At 49.8% G+C, this 24251-nt stretch overlaps 1 protein-coding gene across 1 annotated transcript in view; it reads left to right on the forward strand.

Moving 5' to 3' along the window:
* The window catches only part of MDGA2 (MAM domain containing glycosylphosphatidylinositol anchor 2), a 259777-nt gene that overhangs the window by 222277 nt on the left and 13249 nt on the right, over window positions 1-24251 (forward strand). The window contains exons 10-12 of the mRNA XM_088533798.1: window positions 4268-4416; window positions 17795-17972; window positions 23671-23691. Coding sequence (XP_088389924.1) covers window positions 4268-4416; window positions 17795-17972; window positions 23671-23691 — 348 coding nt within the window. The remainder of the gene's footprint in view (window positions 1-4267; window positions 4417-17794; window positions 17973-23670; window positions 23692-24251) is intronic.

Genomic DNA, 24251 nt, shown 5'->3' on the forward strand with positions numbered 1-24251 from the left:
AGCAGGATTCCAACAGCCGCGGCTCAGGGTGCGTTTCGTTGGGGTTGGTTTGTTCTCAGCTTGCTCGCCTGTTTCCTGGAATCAGTGCATACTGTCTCTCCTGCCGTTCCTGCCCTCCCGCCATTCCGTGCGGAATATCCTGGAATGTGCTGCCTGGAGGAACCCCAGCGCTCCTGCAAACGCTGGCGCAGGAGGCCCCGGCGATGGGAAAGGACCTGCACGTGGCCGATGATCGTCCTGATCCCGTCCCCTCTTCATTAGGAAACAAGCAATTAGCAGAATTAGCCCTGTAACTTGATGACTCTCATCAATAACATCCACCACCATCTGCTGCGGTGTCGTTAATGCCGCTGGGCTGCTCTCCCCTCTTCTGCACGTTGGGAAAACACGGCGTGTTCTTATGGTCTGGTCAGCGTGTGCTAGAGAGCCCTTGCCAGTTCAACTGCAGACTGTTTCTTCTTCGGAAACAGGTGAGGGCGTCAGTGCCGGTACAGACCGTCGTGCAGGACTTCCCTGCGCACCAGGAGGCTCCCGGGGAGCTCCCGGCCATTCCGCCTGGTGCTTCCATGAATCCAGAGCAAAAGCCTCGAAGACCGAGCGGTCGTGGAGGTGGCCAGGGTTGTTGAGATGGTTCTGAAACCCGCTGCATGGCCCGTTCTCCCAGGAATCTGCTATTCCCCCCGTTCTCCCAGGAACCTGCTGTTCTACCCATTTTCCCAGGAACCTGCAGTTCCCCCTGTTCTCCCAGGAACCTGCTGTTCCTTCAGTGGGGTCGCTCACGGGGAGCCTTGTTCTCTGACAGCCCAACTTGTGCAGAGGGAAGCACCACCAGGACGACCAGGCCCACCTCGAACCATGCCCAGCCAAATGCAAAAATGAGGAAAAAATAAAAAAAGAATAAACCATGGGACACCAACCAAGATAAAATTCTGTTGTAAGGAAATATTTTTCAATTAACAATTCAGCATTTTTAATTAAATTTCCTGTGGGCTTGTCCTACTTTCTCCTGCTAAATGAATAGTTTCTGCTCGGGTCAGCGGCCGTCGAAGCTGGCCAGCAGGATGCGACGTGCAAGGCCGTGTGGTGGGGCTGGCACCTCCGCGTTGGCTGTTGTTCCTGGAAGCCCCAGAGCCGGTGAGGAGAGCGGGGAGATGCTCCAGCAGACAGCAGAGCCTTCACGTTCTGCTGGAGCCTGGAAGTGCTCTGCTGTATCTTGTCCCATCTTGAAGGCACATTGGGAACAGTGTTTAGAGCCGCTACTCGCAGAGGATCTGGAAAAATGCAGAAAAAATAATCACAGTCAAATCCTGGTGTCAGTATTGCCTGAGATCCAGCGTCGCATCCCTGAGTTCCTGTTCAAGGCTTTCATAGGAGTTAATGTGTCCACATTTGGAGTGGAGTATTGTGTCCAGTTCTGGGCTCCACAGGACAAGAGGGATGTGGAGCTGCTGGAGAGAGTCCAGCGCAGGGCCACAAGGATGATCAGGGGCCTGGAACATCTGCCCTATGAGGAGAGGCTGAGGGAGCTGGGCCTGTTCAGCTGGAGAAGAGAAGGCTGAGAGGGGACCTGAGCAGTGTCTAGAAGTACCTCAAGGGAGGCAGTGGGGAGGATGGGGCCGGCCTCTTCTCACTGGTGGCCACCGACAGAACTAGAGGTAATGGCCACAAACTGAAACACCAAAAGTTCTACAGGAACTTAAGGAAAAATTTCTTCCCAGTGAGGGTGCCAGAGCCCTGGAACAGGCTGCCCAGAGAGGTTGTGGAGTCTCCTTCTCTGGAGATCTTCAAACCCGCTTGGACGCAGTCCTGTGCCACGTGCTCTAGGTGACCCTGTGTGTGCAGGGGTTGGACTAGGTGACCTCGAGAGGTCCCTGCCAACCTTGAGCATTCTGTGAGTCTGTGATTTTAGTTACAGATGTTCTGCAGTGATCAGAGTGGGGTGCTTTCTTAAAGGGCCTGCCGGGGTGCTCGGTGCTTCCCGAGCAGAGCAGGGTTATGGGTACCTGCGGTCCGGGCGCTGAGGCCCGTTGGGTCAGCGGTGCAGCGCCCCTCAAACAAACACGTGTGTTTGGTCTGGCTGCGCCTCCGTCTCGGGCACTGACCATCTCAAATGAGCAAAACGTGCACTTTGTGCTCCTCTCTTTACCCTGTCTCTGCCCTCCCTCCATCCACAACCACCGGCTTCTCTCTTCTGCACAGGCACCATGTTTAAAAAAATAATGCTGTTTTGCTAGTCCTAAAAGGGGAAACAAACAATATGCTCGACACCGAGCTGTGACGTGTGTCCTTCCCTGGCAGAGCCCCAAGCATCGCGGTTACTAGCAATCCAGCTGTGCAAGCTCACGGGGAGGGATTAATTAAAACTGGTCCATGTTAATGGGGCTCTCTCCATACCTGACTTCAGGTTCCCCCAGTGGACACAGAAAAATATCCTGCATTAAAGCGCCCTCCTTTGGGATGCGTCTCTTGGCAAGGCTGCGTGTCCCAGCACCGCTGCTCCCGGTGCCATCACCCGGGTGGTGTTGGCGTGGTGGCCTTGTCCTGGCCTTGTCCTGGCCGTGTCCAGTTCCTAAAGGAGCCCCAGGCTGCACCCCAGAGAGCAGAGAGGAGCCGGTGCGTCCGGAGGGCTCTGCAGAAACCTCCGAGGGCAAAACCAGGGGCTCGTCTGGAGCAGGACCGGGGCTGCAAGGCCGAGCGGACTGGCCACGTGTCCAGTCGCTCTGGTTCCTGCAAAGGTGACGTCTACTTGTTGTGTGTCTAAAACACTGCCCGGCTTCCTGGGTGCTGCTGAAGTTTGCAAGTTACGGACTTAACGTGTGTTCCATTTGCAGCGTTTCCATTCACGCCGCAAGCTCTCCTGTTGGCACGGGCTTGGAATAATGCAGCCCTTCATGAGACCTCATTATTTCGCGGAAGGTGACTCTGCTGTTCAAGTGCCTGTATTGTGGCAAGCGTCTAATTACGGATCCTGTGTGCAGACCCCCGGAGGTGCCATTATGTCCACGGGCAGAGGCGCGGGGAGGATTAGCATCTGCATCCAGCAGGAGCTCTTCTCCATTATTTCCACTGCACCTAAACAACAGAAACAAATCTTATCGGCCACGTGTTCTTTTTCTTTCTTTCTTTATCTTGCATTTCATTTTCAGAACAGCGGTTTGCTTTGCCTCGTTCCCTCTCGAGGGTGTTGTTTGCTCCTCGGCACCGGGATATCTGCTCTGATGTGGCCTGACGGCGCGAGCGGCTTCGCGGGGCAGCCTGGCCGAGCCGTCCTCGCTGGGAGGGCTCTGCAGCCTTTCCAGGAGCAGCCCCACGGGCTGGCACAGCCAGGGGAACCACAACAGAACTGGCACGTGCTCAAAGCAAGGCGCCCAAACCACCCCTGCTCCTGCTCTTGCAAAGCCCTGTGCTCCTTCTGCGACTTTGCAAAGCAAAAAACGTCATTTATTTCTGAGCTCAGACTTCACACCTGGGTAGTCTGAGGTGGGCGAATCTTGTGGCTGTCCTGGATCTAGGAAAACTCTTCCAGGCAAAGCGGCCTTGGCTCTTATGCGACCAAAGGTTGTGACCATGTTGTGACCACGCCATTAACCCTTGGGCCATCACCATCCTTGTCCTGCATTACTGTTGTAAATGCTGGAGTTTTTTTTTTCCTTTTTATTATTTTTATGTTTTTTTTTTTTTTTTTTATTTTATTTTATTTTATTTTATTTTATTTTATTTTATTTTATTTTATTTTATTTATTTTATTTTTATTTTATTATTTAAATATTTTTTCCTTTTTATTATTTTTTCCTTCCTCCCTTCTCTCCCTTCCCCTCTCTTCCCTGCTTCTCGTTACCTTTCAGTGGTTGACGGCCAGAGGGGGTGGGCGCTTTGGTTGCTTTTGAAGTTTTCCTCTTATTTTCCCAGCTCCTCAGTTTCCCTGCGCAGACCCGGCTGCCCTGGGTGCTGTGTAGGCAGGGCAGGGGGTGCTGCTTCATGAGAGACAGAGTGTGGTCTTGGTTTTGTTCCCTTGTCCGAACAGAAACTGGTGGTTAGACGTGTTTTCTCCAAGTTAACCTGTTAAAACTCATTTCAGGTCAATCCTAATGCTTTACTCCACGAAAGCGGAGCAATGTTGAGCCGTTCGGATGACGCGTTTTAAACAGGATCATAAAGCAGAAGTGAAAACCTTCCTCCCCTGCCGCCCTCGTGCCCGTTTCCCCGTGTCCGCGTCCATCCGAACGCGCTAACGTCCTCCTTGTGTGTCCCCGTGGCGTCTCCGCAGGCAAGGCCTACGCCCCCGAGTTCTACTACGACACGTACAACCCGCTGTGGCAGAACCGGCCCCGCGTCTACTCGTACAGCCTGCAGTGGACGCAGATGAACCCGGCCGCCGTGGACCGCATCCTGGCCTACCGCCTGGGCATCCGGCAGGTGAGCGCGGAAACGCGGGAGCGCCCCCAGCGCGGGGGAGCTGCTGCATTAGTACCACTGATTTACCCGTTTTTAAAGAAAAATGTCACCTGACCATTTTTAACACGGGAGCTGCCACGGTTTGAGTTTTAGAGTGAAAGAACCGATCTGTGCATTGCATAAGCTCTAATTAAAGGCAGCCACTCTCCTTGCTCCGCTTCGCGAGGCAAAGCAAAGGTTTATTTGCAGTTCCTCTGAGTCTGGACAGACACCCCGAAGCAGGTTGCAAAGAGAGAAGGTTTTTATGGCACTTGCCCTGTGAGAAGCTGCTTTGGGGTGTTCTACACCCTCCTGTTGAGCTGGCCTCGCTTTAAGACAAAATCCCTGAATTGCTTGGCCTAGAACTAACAGCTTTGGCTATGCAGTACTTGAAATAATCATTTGTGAAGAGTGAATACAGATCGGGGCAAGCCTGATTCTTGAAGTAATATCCATCCATATATATGTATATATATGTGTGTATATATAAACGTAGAGCACAGAACAGACTTTGTCCTACACATTTCCAACCAGGATGAGCTTTGTAAGCTGCAAAGCAAATGCCCCGTGTGAACTGGTTTTGCAGCCCTTGGTGGATGTGTTTGGGGGCAGCTGTGGGTCGGGCTGGGTTGTGTGGGACGTTCCCAGGGAGAGCCCCATGACACCAGCAGCCTGTGCTCGAGTGCTGCCCCTGCCTGAATCCAACTCATCCGGAATGAAAATTGGGACTTTTAATCAATGTTTAGGCAACAGTTTGCATCATTAGGCACAAATCAGCCCTGTTATTCTCTAGGACACAAGAGGAATTATTAAATTAAGAAAAGAATGCTAAGTAAAAGAATATATAATGAGACTATTTGCATTTGTATTAGGGTTTTTAACTTCTTTTTCCATTTAATTTTCATTTATCCGTTTGCATAGCTTCAAATTGGAAGCCCCTTCCTGCGGGGTCCCGTCGGCGCCTGCTCCCTCGGTCTCCCGGCCGCTCCCGGTAAATCCCGGCTGTCGGGAGCGGGGCCTCCCGCGGCGCCGGAGGGACGGTCGGAATTCCCATGTCCTTGCCCCCCGCCGGTGCTCGTTGCCAGCAGATCGCCCTTTGAAACGTTTGTGCCTACGTATTTGATTTAATTTGGCAATGCGTTTTTTGCTGTTGTTGTTGGGATTTTTGGTGGTGTTTTTCATCCCCGTTAAGAGCGTGTGGGGAGAAAGGACACGAAATAAACTCCTTGGTCTCTGTCCAGATCGCAAAGGAATGAGCTGGAATTTAGGGCACTTTTTCCTTAAGCCCAACCATGCTCCCTGTTATCCTCTCCTGGGAGGTTCCTTCTTGTTAAGACCTCTCCAGGGACACTTTCCACTGTGTTTTTTCCTGACGACTTCTCTGCAGGTTCTTGTGCAGGACCATGTCCGTGCAGGGGGCTGCTCTGATTTTCTTACTATTCCTGGCCAGTTGCTACCAGAACGTACCCAATGTGGGAAGAGGCATCACCAAAACAGTCCGGTGCATTTATGTCGGATCCTGCTTCTTCTCACATAAGCCTGAAGGGGGTTATATCTTATTTTAACTCCAGGATGATTTAATGGTAGGAAACCATGACAGAAGAAACTCGTTTAGGTGCATAGAGGGAATCAAAGACAGATCATATATATTTTTTTTTTTTTTAGAGAAAATGGGAGTGGGTGAATGGAAATGACATATTAACCGGTTTTAAAGTGGAAATCCCCTACAAGAGATTCACTCCTTTAGCAGCCTGGTTGTTTGCAGCTCGGGAGATGTCCCCCCGCGAGGATCATGGTGCTGCCAGGCGGCTCCGGCTCCTGCGTGTTGTGTTTTGCTGCAAAAACCTTGCAATAGGTAACGGTACTAACACACATAGCAGATTGCATTCACAGCCACTCCAAAAGGAGTACTCACACCTGCAGTAATTAATTTTCAGGAAGAAAAATGTGAAAGAATTGGCAAGGCTAACTCAAATGTACTGTGGAATACTTCTAATATTGTTTTCGTGAAAACCTTGAAGCATTCTTCAACAGCGATAGCCGTAATAAGCCACCGTTCTTCTCAGCATGGATGTCCTTTTGGAAGTCGAAATAACATTTTCTTTTCCTCCTGTTACATCTACAGTTGTGAAGCAACAGAAATAGATAGTGTGGCAAAAAACAAGCGAGTCCAACATGCAAAGTCTCCTCTCTTATTGATTTTTACTGAGTGTGATAACTTGAATTAGGGAAGCAGTGGCTCCATGTTACAGCTTTCAGCTGGTAATATTGATACACATTATGGTTATTCCTCATGGGATGGGGGCTTGACTCTCAAGCTAGCAAGCCAAGGGTGGCCATTTGAGATCTGTAACAATTTTTTAATTGCCTTTTTAAAATGGTTACAAATAATCTGTTTTCAGATAGCTTCTGCAGAGGCTTATACTTATTTCTAAAAAAAAAAAACCCCATTAAACTGCCAACATCTTCCACCTGTTAGAGCAGCGCTGTTGCTTTGTTCATCATTCAGAAGAGCAGCTCAGAGCTAGAAGTGCCCTCGGTTCAGCTTTTCTGCCAGGTGTGCTCCCGAGGTCAGGGCATGCAAACATCCCCACGTCTCACTGCCCACCTCAATCCCTTAGTTCAACAAACCTTTTAATCTGTTCATTGAGGGGCCAGCAGCGAGGCCCCTGTGTGCGCTCCCGGCCTGGGGACCGGTGCTTCCCGGTGCTTCCCGGTGCTTCCCGGTGCCTCCGTGGCCGCTTCGTGCCAGGAGCATCCGCTCTCATCCGGCCCCACCGCGGTGCCTTCAGCCCGCGCATGGGAACTGCACTTATTTAATTCTCATTTCTTCTGTCTCAGCAGAAAAACCCGCAATACGACTTGATTCCTGCTGGCAAAGCGAGTGCATCAGCCAAACCTCGGGAAAGGGGCTGGGGGAAACGGAGGGGACTGAAGAGCAGTTTAGTGAGAGAAACGACCAAAGCGAGAGGGGTTTGTTTTAGCAAACAAGGTGTTTGCCCCTGGGTTTATCCAAGGCCTCGTGGTGGGGCCGGGACTCCCGCTGGTGGAGCCCCTGTGCCTGTGTCTGCAAATGCAGGGTCTGTAGGTGACTGTAAATTTAAGGTCTGTAAATGACTGCAGCGGCTTTGCTGCTGCATTGGTTTCATATAAGCTCGTGTGGTTGTTCACAAATATTATAAAGCATTTGCAAAAATAAAATAAAAATAGCAAAATAAGGCAATAAAACTTCAAAAAATGAAGATGCACATAAAAACCATGGCACTAAATTATAACATATATCCTTAGGCAAATGTATGACAATAAGAATGGTGTGTCTCGCTTTTCAACATAATAAAATGCAGCATAAATAACTTCAGCTATAACTTAAATATTAGAAAAGGCAGTCTTGCCTCTAGGTAGCTCTTAAGCTAACAGATTAGCTTGCAAAAAGAGCCGTGCTTCTCAAATGGCCCCTGCGTCTCTATGAAGTGTTTCCACCCCATCCTTGTGTCCGTGTGTCCATCCCGCTGGGATGGACCCTGCCCGCACCAGGGCTGTTGCAGGTGTCTTTATTTGAATATTCACTGGAAGAGGCTTTTGGCTCACATATCCTGAATCCCGCATGCTTGCCAAAGGCTTGGGAATCTGATACTGGGAACAGATTCTCGGTCAGCAGTTTTGTCCTCACTGAAACAGAAATACATAAATTCAAGAAAGAATTTCCCGTAAAAGATGTTTTTCTTGAAAAAATGCAGTGCCGCTAAGACTGTTCCAGTTACACAGTGATGTGTTGTCTCTGTGCAGCCAGCTGAGGCCAGGAATACCTCTATATAGGATAGAATCCTACTAGATACAGGATATATAGGATAATGTTATATATAAATAAAGAAAATATGTAAATTGTAATTGCAGTTTGGAGAAAGGTGATTACCCTTTTTAAAAATCCAGATTGCCAATGCCTTATAAACAGATTTCCACAAGCTGCTATGGGAGGGAAGGGTGCAACTGTGTTAGAACACATTAGCCAGGATAGACTAAATAAGCACTTTCCTGGAAGTGGGACTGGCTGATGAGCGCCGTGCGTCCCTCAAGACGACTGTCGCAGCAGTTCTTTTGTTGTTAGAGAATTCTTTATTCTCTGGGGCAGACATATATTTTAATTGACTGCAGACCATATTGCCGCTCAAGAGGCAAATCAGTGCCGCGCCGCGAAGCCTCTGTGCTTTCGAGCTGATTTAAAGCAACACATTTCCATGCGGAGAACTTCATTAACAGTCTAGTGGCTATTTCCTTCCCTCTCATGTGCAGTAATTGTCTTAAGTATTTAAGAAATGGTTTGCCGGAGCATTCGTATCTTGGCAGTTGTGCTATGATTTTGGGGCAAAAAAAATAAAATCATTCTTAAAAGCATCTGCAAAATCAGGATCTTCACTTTTGGTGGAAACGCATGTTGGCATCCGGCACTTGTCGTATTGGGTTAATACTGAGTAGATTAATGTAGAGATTTGGGGACGCTGCTTAAAGTGCAGCCGTGTTGCCCGGTTCCTTTGCCAATGTGACCTGGCTGGTTTGCACCATCGACCAGGTATCGAGGCTCCCATGTGCTCTGCTGTAAAGGGCTTCGTGTTGTCCTCTTGGCTGCAGCCATGTTCATTAATTTGTCACTCTGTAATTAGTGCAAATGGGGGGAAAAAAGGTTATTCATGAATAGCTTTCAGAAATCGCGCAAGAAGGGATTAGTTCACTAGTCACAGGGATGCACCAAGTGGTACTTGAGATTTATCCAGAGAAAGTTGGAGCCTTTTGGGATGTGCGCCGATGTCATTGTCACTGAAATGCAGGCCGTGTTGTGAGGTGGCTTCTTAATGAGAGGAAAATCACTGCTGTTTTGAGTACGGCGTGTTTAGTTCAGGCAGAGGAGCTCGTCTCTGCATCGCGTTGGTCATGGTCTCTGTGGTAGAAACTGCAGAGGAACCTGCTGCTCCGAGGTGTGAGCCCATGTGCTTTCCCTGTGTGCAAACTGCAGCCGGGCCCTGTCCCATTCCATTGAGGGCAAAAAAATCCTCCCCAAACTATTCATAACATGGATGAAAACCTGGAAAGCTGTTCTGATGAGCTGCAACACAGCAGACGAGCAGAAAACCTGCCCAATGAGGTGCAGCTTTGTTCAATCTCTGCAGCGTAAGTGAATGAATATGGGAAGCAGCCAATTCTCAAGTCTCAAAATGGGTTCTCTTGGTCTAAGTCACCTATTAGCCTTACTCTAAAGAGTAAGAAAAATCGTTTGGTTGGATACAGTGTCATTGCTTTCAAGGTTGTGATTGATTCTAGTCCGTGCATCTGAGAAGTCCTCGTTGTGACCTCTACTAAAAACAAAATAATGGAGCCATTTTTAGTTTACGGGTGTTTCTGCTGTTTCAATTAGACTGTGAAATTGTCCCCGTACTTGAAGGACTTGCAGCGATGCATCCTTTAAATAAGAGAGACACAGAGGGAGTTATTAATGACTCCCACAGGCGAGATGCCTTCACCCAGCTCGTGGGGGCCCAGAGAGGAAAAAGAGCCAGGATTTATTCTGTTCAGGCAGGAGAGTCCCTAAACTCTGAATGTGCTCAAGGCCACGGGGAACTTCTTCATGCGGTTTTGAACCTTCCTCATCCAGGTGAGCGCTCAGAGCCTTGAGTGCATCTTTCTCTCGAAAGAGAGCACTTTCCAGGCCATGTTTGATTAAAAACGCTTGTTTGCAAGGTTGCTGGACAGCACGGGGGTCTGGAGTTTCTGGGAATCTTTGCTGTGCGGCTGTGATAGCTGTCCCTGATGGAGAAGACACCTCAAGCTGTGCTGTTCTGCATCCTTAGGCAAGGAGCCCCGGCCCCAGGCCGGACCGCCGGCGCCGCGCGCGGATGTCACTGGCCGTGGCTGACGCTCCCGTCGCCTCCCCGCTGCTTTTTTAGTAATTATTTTCCCTGTAGCAGATGGAGCTTCAGCCAGGGCCTCTCGAGCACGGAGAGCCTTGCAGCAGCGAAGCCAGGTTTCGTCTCTGCCAAAGCAGGGCAGGACTCGCTCCGACAGGGCAGCCGTGCACCTTCTGCCTGCTAGAGAGATGGGTTTGTATGTGCAAGTGCCTAAAAACATGAGAGATCGGGGAGATGGGGCTGCACATAACCGCCTGGGAAGGGTTGTACGGCTGCGCTGCAAAGGAAGAGCCTCAGGGAGAGCCTCCCACGTGTAGGTCCCTCTTTGCAGGGCTAGCAGGGGGCTCCAGCCCTCTGCATCGATCTGTTGTAAATGCAGAGCGAGAGGTGCTTTCTTTGGTTTAAATTTCAGCTTTGGACTCGTCTCCAATGTTGCAGACCCAGGTTGTTCCAAATATTTGTATTCCAAGCATCCCTGTTCGTGTCCCCTGGTGAGTCTCTGAAGGTGGCCAGCCCTGCAGTAACTGGTTTCATTAAACGCTCAGTCCTAAAGTGGAGCTTGGTCACAGGAGGGAGTCTGAAGCTCATTAAATAAATTAGCGAGTGCATTCAGCACATCACCCGTCAGGAGAAGAGCAGAAGCGAAATCAGGGGGTTGTGCTAAAAGGCCATCAAGCCCTTTAGGATGAGTTTCCTTGACATTTCCTAATATGCTTTCAAAGTGCATCCAGGTGGTCCCAAATGTCAGTCAGCTCCCAGACTCTCCCCCGGAGCGGATGCGTTTTGGGCCTCCTTCGAGCACCGGGTGCTGCAGACATCCCCGTGCCTCTCCGCAGCCGCCGGGCTGCAGCAGCGGCCGCCCGTGCAGCTCCTCATGCAGCTCCCCATGCAGCTCCCCGTGCAGCTCCCCATGCAGCTCCCCATGCGGTTCCCCATGCAGCTCCCCATGCAGCTCCCCGTGCAGCTCCCCGTGCAGCTCCCCATGCAGCTCCCCATGCAGCTCCCCGTGCGGCTCCCCGTGCAGCTCCCCATGCAGCTCCCCATGCAGCTCCCCATGCGGCTCCCCATGCAGCTCCCCGTGCAGCTCCTCATGCAGCTCCCCATGCAGCTCCCCATGCCGCTCCCCATGCAGCTCCCCATGCAGCTCCCCGTGCGGCTCCCCATGCAGCTCCCCGTGCAGCTCCTCATGCAGCTCCCCATGCAGCTCCCCATGCCGCTCCCCATGCAGCTCCCCATGCAGCTCCCCATGCAGCTCCCCGTGCAGCTCCCTGTCCAGCTCCCCATGCAGGTCCCCGTGCAGCTCCTCATGCAGCTCCCCATGCGGCTCCCCATGCGGTTCCCCATGCAGCTCCTCATGCAGCTCCCCATGCAGCTCCCCGTGCAGCTCCCCATGCGGCTCCCCGTGCAGCTCCCTGTCCAGCTCCCCATGCAGGTCCCCGTGCAGCTCCCCATGCAGCTCCCCATGCAGCTCCCCATGCAGCTCCCCGTGCGGCTCCCCGTGCAGCTCCCCGTGCAGCTCCCCATGCAGCTCCCCGTGCAGCTCCTCATGCAGCTCCCCATGCAGCTCCCCGTGCAGCTCCCCATGCGGCTCCCCGTGCAGCTCCCTGTCCAGCTCCCCATGCAGCTCCCCATGCAGCTCCCCATGCAGCTCCCCGTGCAGCTCCCCGTGCAGCTCCCCATGCAGCTCCCCGTGCGGCTCCCCGTGCGGCTCCCCGTGCAGCTCCTCATGCAGCTCCCCATGCAGCTCCCCGTGCGGCTCCCCATGCGGTTCCCCATGCAGCTCCTCATGCAGCTCCCCATGCAGCTCCCCGTGCAGCTCCCCATGCGGCTCCCCATGTAGGTCCCCGTGCAGCTCCCCGTGCGGCTCCCCGTGCGGCTCCCCATGCGGCTCCCCATGCAGCTCCCCGTGCAGCTCCCCATGCGGCTCCCCATGCAGCTCCCCATGCAGCTCCCCATGCAGCTCCCCGTGCAGCTCCCCATGCGGCTCCCCATGCAGGTCCCCGTGCAGCTCCCCATGCAGCTCCCCGTGCGGCTCCCCGTGCGGCTCCTCATGCAGCTCCCCATGCGGCTCCCCGTGCGGCTCCCCATGCGGTTCCCCATGCAGCTCCCCGTGCAGCTCCTCATGCAGCTCCCCATGCGGCTCCCCATGCAGCTCCCCATGCAGCTCCCCATGCAGCTCCCCGTGCAGCTCCCCATGCGGCTCCCCATGCAGGTCCCCGTGCAGCTCCCCATGCAGCTCCCCGTGCGGCTCCCCGTGCGGCTCCCCGTGCAGCTCCCCATGCAGCTCCTCATGCAGCTCCCCATGCGGCTCCCCGTGCGGCTCCCCATGCGGCTCCTCATGCAGCTCCCCGTGCAGCTCCCCATGCGGCTCCCCGTGCGGTTCCCCATGCAGCTCCCCGTGCAGCTCCTCATGCAGCTCCCCATGCGGCTCCCCATGCAGGTCCCCGTGCAGCTCCCCATGCAGCCCCCCATGCAGCTCCCCATGCGGTTCCCCATGCAGCTCCTCATGCAGCTCCCCATGCAGCTCCCCGTGCAGCTCCCCGTGCAGCTCCTCATGCAGCTCCCCGTGCAGCTCCTCATGCAGCTCCCCATGCGGCTCCTCATGCAGCTCCCCATGCAGCTCCCCATGCGGCTCCCCGTGCGGTTCCCCATGCAGCCCCCCATGCAGCTCCCCGTGCGGCTCCCCGTGCAGCTCCCCATGCAGCTCCCCGTGCAGCTCCTCATGCAGCTCCCCATGCGGCTCCCCATGCAGGTCCCCGTGCAGCTCCCCATGCAGCCCCCCATGCAGCTCCCCATGCGGTTCCCCATGCAGCTCCTCATGCAGCTCCCCATGCAGCTCCCCGTGCAGCTCCCCATGCGGCTCCCCATGCAGCTCCCCGTGCAGCTCCCCATGCAGCTCCCCATGCAGCTCCCCGTGCGGCTCCCCATGCAGGTCCCCGTGCAGCTCCCCATGCAGCTCCCCATGCGGTTCCCCATGCAGCTCCTCATGCAGCTCCCCATGCAGCTCCCCGTGCAGCTCCCCGTGCAGCTCCCCATGCGGCTCCCCGTGCAGCTCCCCATGCGGCTCCCCGTGCAGCTCCCCATGCAGCTCCCCGTGCAGCTCCCCGTGCAGCTCCCCATGCAGCTCCCCGTGCGGTTCCCCATGCAGCTCCTCATGCAGCTCCCCATGCGGCTCCCCGTGCGGCTCCCCATGCGGCTCCTCCCCGTGCAGCTCCCCATGCAGCTCCCCATGCGGCTCCCCGTGCGGTTCCCCATGCAGCTCCCCATGCAGCTCCCCATGCAGCTCCCCGTGCAGGTCCCCGTGCAGCTCCCCGTGCAGCTCCCCATGCAGCTCCCCGTGCAGCTCCCCATGCGGTTCCCCGTGCAGCTCCCCATGCAGCTCCCCATGCAGCCCCCCATGCAGCTCCCCATGCAGCTCCTCATGCAGCTCCCCGTGCGGTTCCCCATGCAGCTCCCCGTGCGGTTCCCCGTGCAGCTCCCCATGCAGCTCCCCATGCAGCTCCCCATGCAGCTCCCCGTGCAGCTCCCCGTGCAGCTCCCCATGCGGCTCCCCGTGCAGCTCCCCATGCGGCTCCCCGTGCAGCTCCCCATGCAGCTCCCCGTGCAGCTCCCCGTGCAGCTCCCCATGCAGCTCCCCGTGCGGTTCCCCATGCAGCTCCTCATGCAGCTCCCCATGCGGCTCCCCGTGCGGCTCCCCATGCGGCTCCTCCCCGTGCAGCTCCCCATGCAGCTCCCCATGCGGCTCCCCGTGCGGTTCCCCATGCAGCTCCCCATGCAGCTCCCCATGCAGCTCCCCGTGCAGGTCCCCGTGCAGCTCCCCGTGCAGCTCCCCATGCAGCTCCCCGTGCAGCTCCCCATGCGGTTCCCCGTGCAGCTCCCCATGCAGCTCCCCATGCAGCCCCCCATGCAGCTCCCCATGCAGCTCCTCATGCAGCTCCCCGTGCGGTTCCCCATGCAGCTCCCCGTGCGGTTCCCCGTGCAGCTCCCCATGCAGCTCCCCATGCAGCCCCCCATGCAGCTCCCCATGCAGCTCCCCGTGCAGCTCCCCGTGCGGCTCCGAGGTCGCTGCAGCGCCAGGGCCTGCTCGACTGCAGCATCTCTGACTCCCTGTCAGGTGGGAGGCTGCCCCGGGGTCCCTCCCTAACAGGTTTCACTAAACACAACTTCAAGGCTGGTTTCTTGCATAGGGGCAGTGTATTTTATCTTGCAATTACCGTGGTTTTAGCATACACCTGCACTGTGTTTTGGTTTTATTCTGATAAAAGGGACATCTACCCTTTCCTGGATAAGCATTTCCTCCCCTGCTTTTAAAACTGTGGGTACAGTATATATTTAAAGAAGATTTAATTGTAAGATCATCTAGCTTTCAGCTTTTGCATATTAGCTTTTCCTAAATTGCTCCCATTTTGTGTGATTTCTTTCTTTCTTTCTTTTCCTCCTAAATAGCTGTCAGTACATTTGGACTTTGGACAGATGTTTCTAGCATTTGAACCACTCATCTTTAAGCTTGTAACCCATAAAACCTGCTTTTATAGCAGTCTGCATCTTTGGACTCCAAGCTCATAATTACTAAAGACTCCAGGACTTTTAGTTTCTTAAAAAAAAATAAATAAATAAAAAGAGAGAATGAGAAAAAAAGACAAGTCAAATGAATAATGGGGGCATATATGGGAGATGAATAATCACTAATGAAAGCCTCTAAAAAGAAAGTCCGTTCCCTGTGGGTGGTTGTTCTTGGGGATTAGCTGTTAGCTCGTGGCAAGAGCCCGCTGCCCAACGTGCCTTAGGTGCATTCTAGAACGATATAAACGAGGCTGGTGCGGAGCCACCGCGTCGCACTTCAGCTTTGCAGCTCGACGTGGCCCCGCTGGGCACCCGCGCTAGAAACAAGGCAAAATCCCTGCAGGGGCTTCCCCTCAAGGGGTAGAAGACATTTGGCCATGAACTACCCAATGCTAGTTAAAAAGAAATCAATTTTTTTAGAGGAAAATAAATTGGCGTTGTTGTTATAACTTTGCAATAAGTGACTTTAAATAGCACCACAGAGTTCTACAGGGTTATGCAATAAATTAATTTACACTGCAGCCGTCTGTCATTAAAGAGATGCTTGTCTGATGTTTTGAGTCAATGAAAAAAATTGTGGTTGAGATCAATAGGCCAAGAATAATGGACTAAGGATGTGTTTATTTTTTTATAAGCATAAATTTGCATATAGGCAATCAATATTTAATCATCCCATAGGATTAATTTCTCAAGAAATCTGTTGGTTAGAGTTTTTTGGAGAATGTACTGTTGGTTATACAAAAGCAGGCAGAGGGTGGATGTCCCTTCATTGGCAGGAATGAGAAGATAGTTTCAGCCGGCTGCAATAAAATGTTACTGGGTGATATCACAGGGTGATATTTCCCTTTCAATGATGTCTTGGAAGTGCATTTTGCTTTTCTCTTAGCTTTAGAGAAGACGAATTTCTAAATATTAAAAGGTGAATAGGAAAAAAAGAATAGTCCCTGTGAAGCCAGTTGTGCTCAGGATTGACTAAACTTAGATTTGATCTGTTAAGATAATTATAAGCTAGAGACACAATCATGAGAGTAAGTGCTCTTAGAGCTAATGTGTTTTCTCTCAGTGCTTTGTGAGTATTCACTAACAATTAGAAGAACATTATTTCAGCCTGGTCAAAGCAAGTTTCCAAAATTGTATTTTGTCCTTTTTGCATAAGGAAATTTGTTTTGGTTGTAAGACTATTTCTCCTTCAAAAATTCCTTTTCAAATACTCGTCTGAGTGCTTTCTTGGCAATTGCAGGATTGCAGGAAACAATCTCATCTTTTAGTGCAGAAAATCAAATAATATTCTCTGGATTTCTCTATTTCTCTTACTCTTAAAGCTAGTAAAGGGGAGGGAGCAACTCAACTCCAAGTTGGCTTCTCCAGTGTTTTTCCAAGCTAACTGCTGGCTGCATCTCGGCTTCCTTTGCAAGCAGGAGATGTCCAAGTAATGCCTTGTGCAAGCGCCGGGGGAGCCGCACGTCATTGTGGTTCCTGCTCATCCGTACGCACAGAGCTGGCAAGGAGGGAACACCAAATTCCTGTTAAACAAACTATCCATCGGGTGCCATCATCCGTTATGGTGGCTCTTGGTTTTTATGGATCAAGAGCTGTGGAAGAGCTGGCACCAAGCAGAATTGGTCAAATTAAATTTTTCATGGAAAAAATGCTGTAAATGCTCTTGTTTTCAGTGTCTTCTTTATCTTTCATAACTCTGTGTAGCACAGCATCTCCGGGAAGCGTTGGCATTTCCCAGCTATGTACAGTCAAAGTTGGGACTTTTTTATGAATGTTGTTCCTGATGACCTGGGTCATTTTAATGCTCGCGAGAGGGAAGAGCTGATGCTGCTTGGCAGCCCTGCACACCACTAGGCTGCAGCACGGCCGGGCTCTTTCCTCCCTCTTCCCAACTCTATGAATTTCAGCTTTGGGTCTGTTGGTATCACTGGGCACATAGTTGATTTGGTTTAAATATTGTAGATGAAGGGCCAGTTTCCAGCTCTTTTGATGTATGTTTCTTATTGTGTCTGAAAATTCAGCTTTTGGAACAAAAGGTTTTACATTTTTGATAAACATGAAGTTCTGTATTGGTGAGCATCGAATAAGCAAGACCTTCAATGCCTTGTTGAGTATAATGAGCTTAGGAGAACATCTCATTTTAACAGCACTACACTGCTACACTTCTCTTGGGATCGGTGGTAAAAAATTAATGATTTTTCCTTTGTTTTCAGAAGGAATTGTCAATAAGGAGGCAGAATATCTGCAGGAATATTGAAATGGCATGTCACTCTGCTGCCCAAAATGCACATGATTTCTAGTCGCTGGTAAAATAGTTAAAGGACAGGTGGAGGCAAAGTGGCAATCTCTCCTTGTACCACTTCCTTCTTAATTGGATATTTTTTTCATTTCTAGATGAAGCATATAATTAAAAGAAACCTTATAGATTGTGCTGCTGAAAGCACTGTGCAGTCTATGAAGCATAAAAATCTATGCTTTGCGTTTTTTAATAAAATACCATCTTGCTTGCTTGTACTGCCTTATTCATTCTTTAAAATCCATCTGTCCCGGGGCTTGCAGGGACAGCTAATAATTGCGTGCCGAGGCTGTTCACAGCTAACTTTTTTCTTCTGTGTGCTTTCAGGGAGGTAACCAGCCCGCAGGACCAGGAATGGGGCAAAAATTCACAAATGACCAGCTTTTTTTTTAAAAAAAAAAAAAAAGGTGATGTAGCATTTTGCAAGTTGGCGTTCAGCTTCTGGCTGGGGGTGCGAAGACACGCGTTCCCGCTCTCATGGACGTGTGATGGCAGCGCTTGGAGAGATGGACCTTCTTGAAGGAGGTGCCTGCTCCAGCTGGTGGCCCGGGACAAGGCGGCTCCCCATGCCCTGATCCCAGCCTCTTCCTCCTCTTGCTTCCAGGCTGGGCAGCAGCGGTGGTGGGAGCAGGAGATCACCGTCAACGGGAACATTCAGAGGGGAGAACTGATCACCTACAACCTCACAGAGCTCATCAAGCCTGAGGCCTACGAGGTGCGGCTGACTCCCATCACCCGCTTCGGGGAGGGCGACTCCACCATCCGCGTCATCAAGTACAGCGGTAAGATCACACCCTACCCATGAGGTACAGCCATAAGATCACACACTGCCCATCAAGTACACCCGTAAGATCACACACTGCCCATGAGGTACAGCGGTAGGATCACACCCTGCCCATGAGGTACAGCCATAAGATCACATACTGCCCATCAAGTACACCCGTAAGATCACACACTGCCCATCAGGTACAGCCATAAGATCACACGCTGCCCATGAGGTACAGCTGTAGGATCACACCCTGCCCGTGAGGTACAGCCATAAGATCACACACTGCCCATCAAGTACACCCGTAAGATCACACACTGCCCATGAGGTACAGCCGTAGGATCACACCCTGCCCATGAGGTACAGCAGGATGCTTGCGGCAGGCTAGGAAGGGCATCCTCTGGGCCAACTTTGTCTTGCAACACAAGCAAAAGAGAAGGAAAGTCTCTGAAAAGCAAAAAAGCCCAAATCATAGTGAAATTTCTATGAAGTAGAAGAAAGAAATGAATAAATTAATCTTTCTTTATGAAGTATTTGTGAAGAGTTTGCTGTTATTCCAAATGCTTTGAAAGTCAATGAGGTTTCAGAAAAAAAAAATCTACAAAGCAAATATGTGGTGTTATGGAGATCTCAAACGAGTGTTTTGGCATCATCAAACTACTTTATTGTTTTGTTTTGTCCAGGATCAGCAGTTTTGAGGTATTCCTATTTGGATTTGAAAAACTGAAAAAAAAAAGATAGCAACTCTTTCTAGACCCGTGCAAGTGTAAAAGGGCATTTTTGTGTTTTCCATCCCAAATTCATGGTGTGCCGCAGGTCTGTGTGTTATAATCAGATAGGTAAGGTGCATTATTCCGTATGCCTCGCTGCTCCCACGGGTAGCTACAGCAGTGCTTGGTGCTATGCAGGTATCCCAGCAAGCCCAAAGAGGGACAGCGTGTACAGCAGCTGGCCAACCTGCAGACCAACAATCACTCCCAAAAATCACTGAGAAGTAATTTAAAATGATGAATAAATTGGATAAATTTTAAATTTCTCATGCAAAACTTGTAGAATTATTCATGATCAATGATGAGCTCAACCCTATTCGGGTCCCTCTTAAATTATTTCTAGCATTCTGCCAATACCAAGGGGTGAAAAAATATCAGATTAAATATAAGTATCAGTTAGAAAGCGCACATCGCTCTAACCATCAGATAGGCTAGCAGTGGTGGTGGATGAGTCTTAGATTTTGCCTTCTGCAGAGTGTTTTCTAAGCATCCCTCCAAAGTTCACACCAGCAAAATCATAGTGCAAAGGAGGGCTTGTTTCCTCAGTACGTTGTGTATGAGGGAAGAGGCGGTGGGCGTTCTCTGGCATTTTGCTGGAATTCCTCTTGGACTGCAAGTTTCCCTGGGCGTTTGCGTCGTGCCCCAGGTGGAGGGGACGCTTTGGGGGCAATAGGCAGCACTGTTCCTCTGGCGTCTACAAATTGGCAGTTTTAGAAATTGTGAGCCAGATGTGAGTCAATAAGAGAAGCCAAAAGCTGGTTCCTTTACTGAGCTCCACACACCTCCAATGACAGCAGTGCCAGCAGACCGTTACCAGGCTAATTGTAAGGATGTTATAGCTCCCACTGTAAAATAATGATATCACATATGTTAGTATAGTGCAAATTCGATACTTGTAATCGGGAATGTTGGAATCTGAGAAATGTGGTTAAAGGTCTAGTGGGATCCACAGCAGCAGGCTTGCCTAGATAGAAGTAATAATTATAAACATGGCCTGGGAAGTAAAATAAAAGATATGCAAAGGCTTCTTAAAAGAACCATGATAACTTTTTTTAATTGTTTTCTTCTCCATTGCAATTCCTTTTTTTTAATTTAATTTAATTTAATTTTAATTTTTGACCTTAGGCAAGGATGAAAGCATTTGAATCTTCATAATTTCAATAGAATTTTAACCGTATGTGTATATTTGAGAAGGATGCTGTGAAGTGTAGCAGGGTCAGCCTGTGTTTCTCACGCCATCACTTTAAAAGTATATATTTTTGGAACATGTAACAATTTAACATCTTAAAAATCACTGAGGTTGGAATGGTGATCCTTTGATCCAACTCCCTGCTCAAGAGGAATCTCCTAGAGCAGGGCCAGGACCGTGTCCAGCTGAGTTTTGAATGTCTCCAAAGACATCTCCACAACCTCTCAGAGCAGCCAGTCCAAGGGTCTGATCACCCTTAGAGCAAAAAAGCTTTTTCTTATGTTTGAAATACACTGGTATACTTGTATTGCTGTTAAGAATTTGTGTTTTGAACACTTTTTTCTTATTTTTTTAAGCTTTAATCAGGCTAATGGGATTTCATTATGTTTTTTTAAAAAGTGCAGCCAGTGTGAAAAGCAGATTGGACACATGGTAATTAGAGTTGCTAAAAATGGTAGCAACGTCTTCTGCCTTTAATAAATGAATTAACTTTTGTGGTTGAATTTCAGCTTTGTACAAATAGAGGACAGAGAGTGTGTGTTTCATTGTGGCAGCTCAAGCTTGTCTCTCGTGGCGTGACAGTTTTGTGTGGGTACTGCACAGAAATGATGTTTCGGAATAGCTGAAAAGTGTGCAATAATCAACAAGACGTTTCCAGCGTCTTGTTTCTATTTTGCTTTACTAGACAGGAGATTTATTCTATGTGGTGCAAGAAGCTGGCTCAAATTCCATTAATGTGCCCTAACCTAGGCCTTCAGAAAAGCTGGAAAAAAATATATACCCTTAAGTTAGGGCAAAATCTACTTTGAACACAACCTGTGGTGTTATTATTAAAGATAGGCCACGTAAGTACTACCCAGGATGGCTTTTTTTTTTTTTTTTTTTTGCAGGGGCACAAGCATTTTGGAGCAGAAACACTTCCTTTCCATGCGTTATTTTCTCCTCTGTGCAGTGAAAGGCTGGAGAAAAGAGCAGTCTCTGCAGTAGGAGCAGGGCTGAGAGTGGGAGCCAGACATAGCTTGACAAATTTCTGGTGGTTGCATATGTTCCTGTGCCAAGTTCACACAATTGGGGCAGTTGAAGAAACGCTAATGCCTGTTTTTTGGCCGGCACAGCACAGATCTGTCTTGCAGTAACAGTTCAAATGTAATCTCCATCACTTTACATAAATCCGTGTCAGTCTATCTGATACGAACTGGCTGTAAAACCCTCCAACTGCTCCCATTAGAACCTCAGCAGTCACTGTTTTATACATGCGCTTGTGTTTAAATATTTTTAGAGTTAATCAGTGATGAAACAAGCAAGTTAGGGTCCCTCCTCTGCAACGGGGAGGCCTCCAGGACGCTATATAGGAGTATGCAGAAGCAGCCCTTGGGGCAGCAGCGAGCAGAGGACACTGGCCAAGTCCTTCTTGGTTGAGCGGTGCATTTCCATACAGCAAAGAGCAAAAGTGTCAGAAACACCTTGCTTCTATAGGGGAGAGTATACGGCTGCTTATAGGCCTAGGTAGCACAGGTGGGTAAGACCCAGGGATGGGCCATTCAGCCACTGTGGGACCGGGCCCCTCAGCTTGAGTGAAGCTTCTGGTTCTTGCTGGAAATGCCAATTATTATCACTTTTCAAGGGTAACGACATCACAGTGTGCTCTGCTTCCCTTAGCATTATGTTTTTGTAGTTCCTAATGCCTGGTTTGCAGCAGTTTTGAAGCTGGGGGTCATCACGCTGCCGGTGAAGGCTGCGTTCTGTGTCAGCCGAGCAAATGCCCGTTTTAGGAAGAGTCTGTGGGAAAGGTGACTGTCTTCATACATAACATTCAATGTATGTAATTAATACATTAAAAGAAGGTCGAGGAAAAAGCATTCTGGGCACAGGTGTGTGTTATATCGTAGATGAGTGCATGTCACCACAAAGTAAAGTCACCAGCAGGCTGAGTCTCCACCGGGTTTGACTCCGTCCAGCTGGGAAGGAGGACCGGGATCCCAAGGGATCTGATGTCTTGGCTCTAACAAGCCCAAGCAATTCCTGACGCTCGGTTCTGCTCTTGAAAGCAAACATTTGCCACCAGGCAGCTGAGTAGACCAGCAATAACTCTCTTGGGTGCAAAGATTTTCTAGGCAGCCCAAACTTGCGAGTTTAATCCCTAAATCATCCCCCTTTTTGCTATTTGTCCTCACTAGCTGCCGCACACACACAACAACCTTGCTTTCCAGAACTGAGCTCGAGAGCAATTACACTTCCCTTATAGCAGCCTGCAGTAGTGTGCTTTGCGGCTTTTGCCTTGCTGTTTTTTCCCCATTTTGCGCCGTTAGATATCTCCAGCCTAACTGCACTCCGGTTTGTTGTTCTGCTGTGGTTGATCAGTGTGAGCTGACGCTTTGGCAGGACGCCCGTTTCTGCTCCGCTGCGAGCAGTCCCAGTGGCCTGACTCAAGGCTTCCCACTGGTGACACTTTCTGTAGGAGCCCCTACGTACGGTGACAAAGCCAGCACCACTAAAAGGAGTTTCCAGCAATTTCAGCTAATTCCAAGCTCAGTCACTCAAGAAGCCCACAAAATGAATGTTTCTTGCAGAATGAAAGGTAATTTTCTAGTAAAAGCTCTGAGGTTATCTAATATAATGCAATGAGTAATCTTCTTAAGAAAACTGCACCGTGGTAAATCACAATTCATTTGTTTTAGAGAAGGCGAGACAAGGTGCCAGAGTTGCTAAATTAGAGCTGCTTTGAGCGCTCCACGTTGAGTCTGCTGCTAAGCCGAGTCCGTGAGCAGGGGTCAGGAGCCAAGAGGCCGTGCCCATAAACAAGGCACATGAGCAGCAGCACGGAGCTCTGCTTCTACTGGAATCTGGCCTTACCAGATGCTTGTGTTATTTGGAGACAGAATTGGGTTTCAATTTTTTATTAGTTACACGCAGTTCCGGTTGCGAGCTGACCTTCTGTCTGCTTGTCACGTTTGTAAGTGCTCATAGCAGAAAGGCCATTCTTTTTTCCCTAAATCTCACATCCTGAAATTCACCCTTCTGTGGAGAGGTGGCCCAGGGCCGTAGGCTTCCAGTTCTCTCCCAAACCTGATTTCAGATGCCTGGTGTTGGGCAGGCCAGCCTTGGCCTACTGGTAGGGTAAATAGTCAATCTGAACCTAATCCTTGGTGGACCTTCTCATTCTTATGATGCTGTAGGCATGATCAACATTGATTTTCATCTGTTTTCATCCTCTAACTTTTGAAGTATTAGGTCAGTGTCAATACTAAAGGATTACAGATTTTTTTTTGCAGTTTTACAGGTCTAAAAGTTGTGTTATTTTTCTTGGTTGTCTCTCCTGGGCAACTGAGATCAAACTTCTTCCCACTTTTTTATTTTTCTGCTGCCATTTAAAAAGAAAAATGGCTTTTTTTTGAGAGTTATGCTAGTGCTACCTGTTTCCTTTACTCATGTATATACAGACATCTTTCTTAAATAGAAGAATAGTACTATTTATTTAATAAAAGGGTGATTAGTTTTGTTAAACATCCATGAGCACTGCTAAAATCTAAGCTGAAGTGACGAGCCCGGTCTGCTGCAGAACCTCGGTCCTGATGGGGTCCTGCTGCCCCTCTGCCGGGGTGGATTCCTGCACAACAGCACCAAACCTGCAGCTTTGCCCTGCACAAAGGCAGTCAGGGGCCGAAGGACGAGCTGGGGGAAAATTAGGATAATCTGAGTCCTGTGGAATTCGAAATTTTCCTTTGTGCTAATTTTGTTTTTGCTCTGTCTTCCAGCTCCCGTGAACCCACACCTACGTAAGTAATTTTTTTCTTTATCTTTCTAGCTTTTATTCGTATGAAGAACTGTTGACACCAATGGTCCTTCACAGTTAAAAAAGTAAATGATAAGTGTTTTACTTTTTCACCGCGGGTTTCACCAGTCCACCTTAGTTTTAGGTGCAAGCTGTATTGATGGTTGAAGGGTGTAATTCCTTGTGCTCTGCCAGGGTGCTAATGCAAGAGTGGATGGAAGAAGGGAAAATTATAGCTCCAGGTCATCTTGCTTCCCCATATGTCAACACTTCATCTAAAGGAAAATACTAATGTGCTAAAAATAACCACAATTTCTGTGGGGGAAGCAGCTCAGTTAATGGGAAAGTGAAAGCAAGCAAATGGGTGAACCTGCGACTTAGCCATGGGATTAGCTGCCTAAGTGAAAAGTTAAATATTTGAATAGCATTAACATTAAGCATTGAAATATCAAATAGGAACTGTATGTGAAGCTCCAAGGTATGGTCGAAATCTTCAAGGAAAAAGCTGCTCATGAAATTTCCCAGATTCTTTTATCCTGACGTGAGGTCTGCATTTATGTTATT

This window comes from Tinamus guttatus, unplaced genomic scaffold (genome assembly GCF_059628265.1).
Source record: "Tinamus guttatus ecotype Peru unplaced genomic scaffold, ASM5962826v1 Tinamus_guttatus_pri_ptg000522l, whole genome shotgun sequence".
In the NCBI taxonomy this organism is placed as follows: domain Eukaryota; kingdom Metazoa; phylum Chordata; class Aves; order Tinamiformes; family Tinamidae; genus Tinamus; species Tinamus guttatus.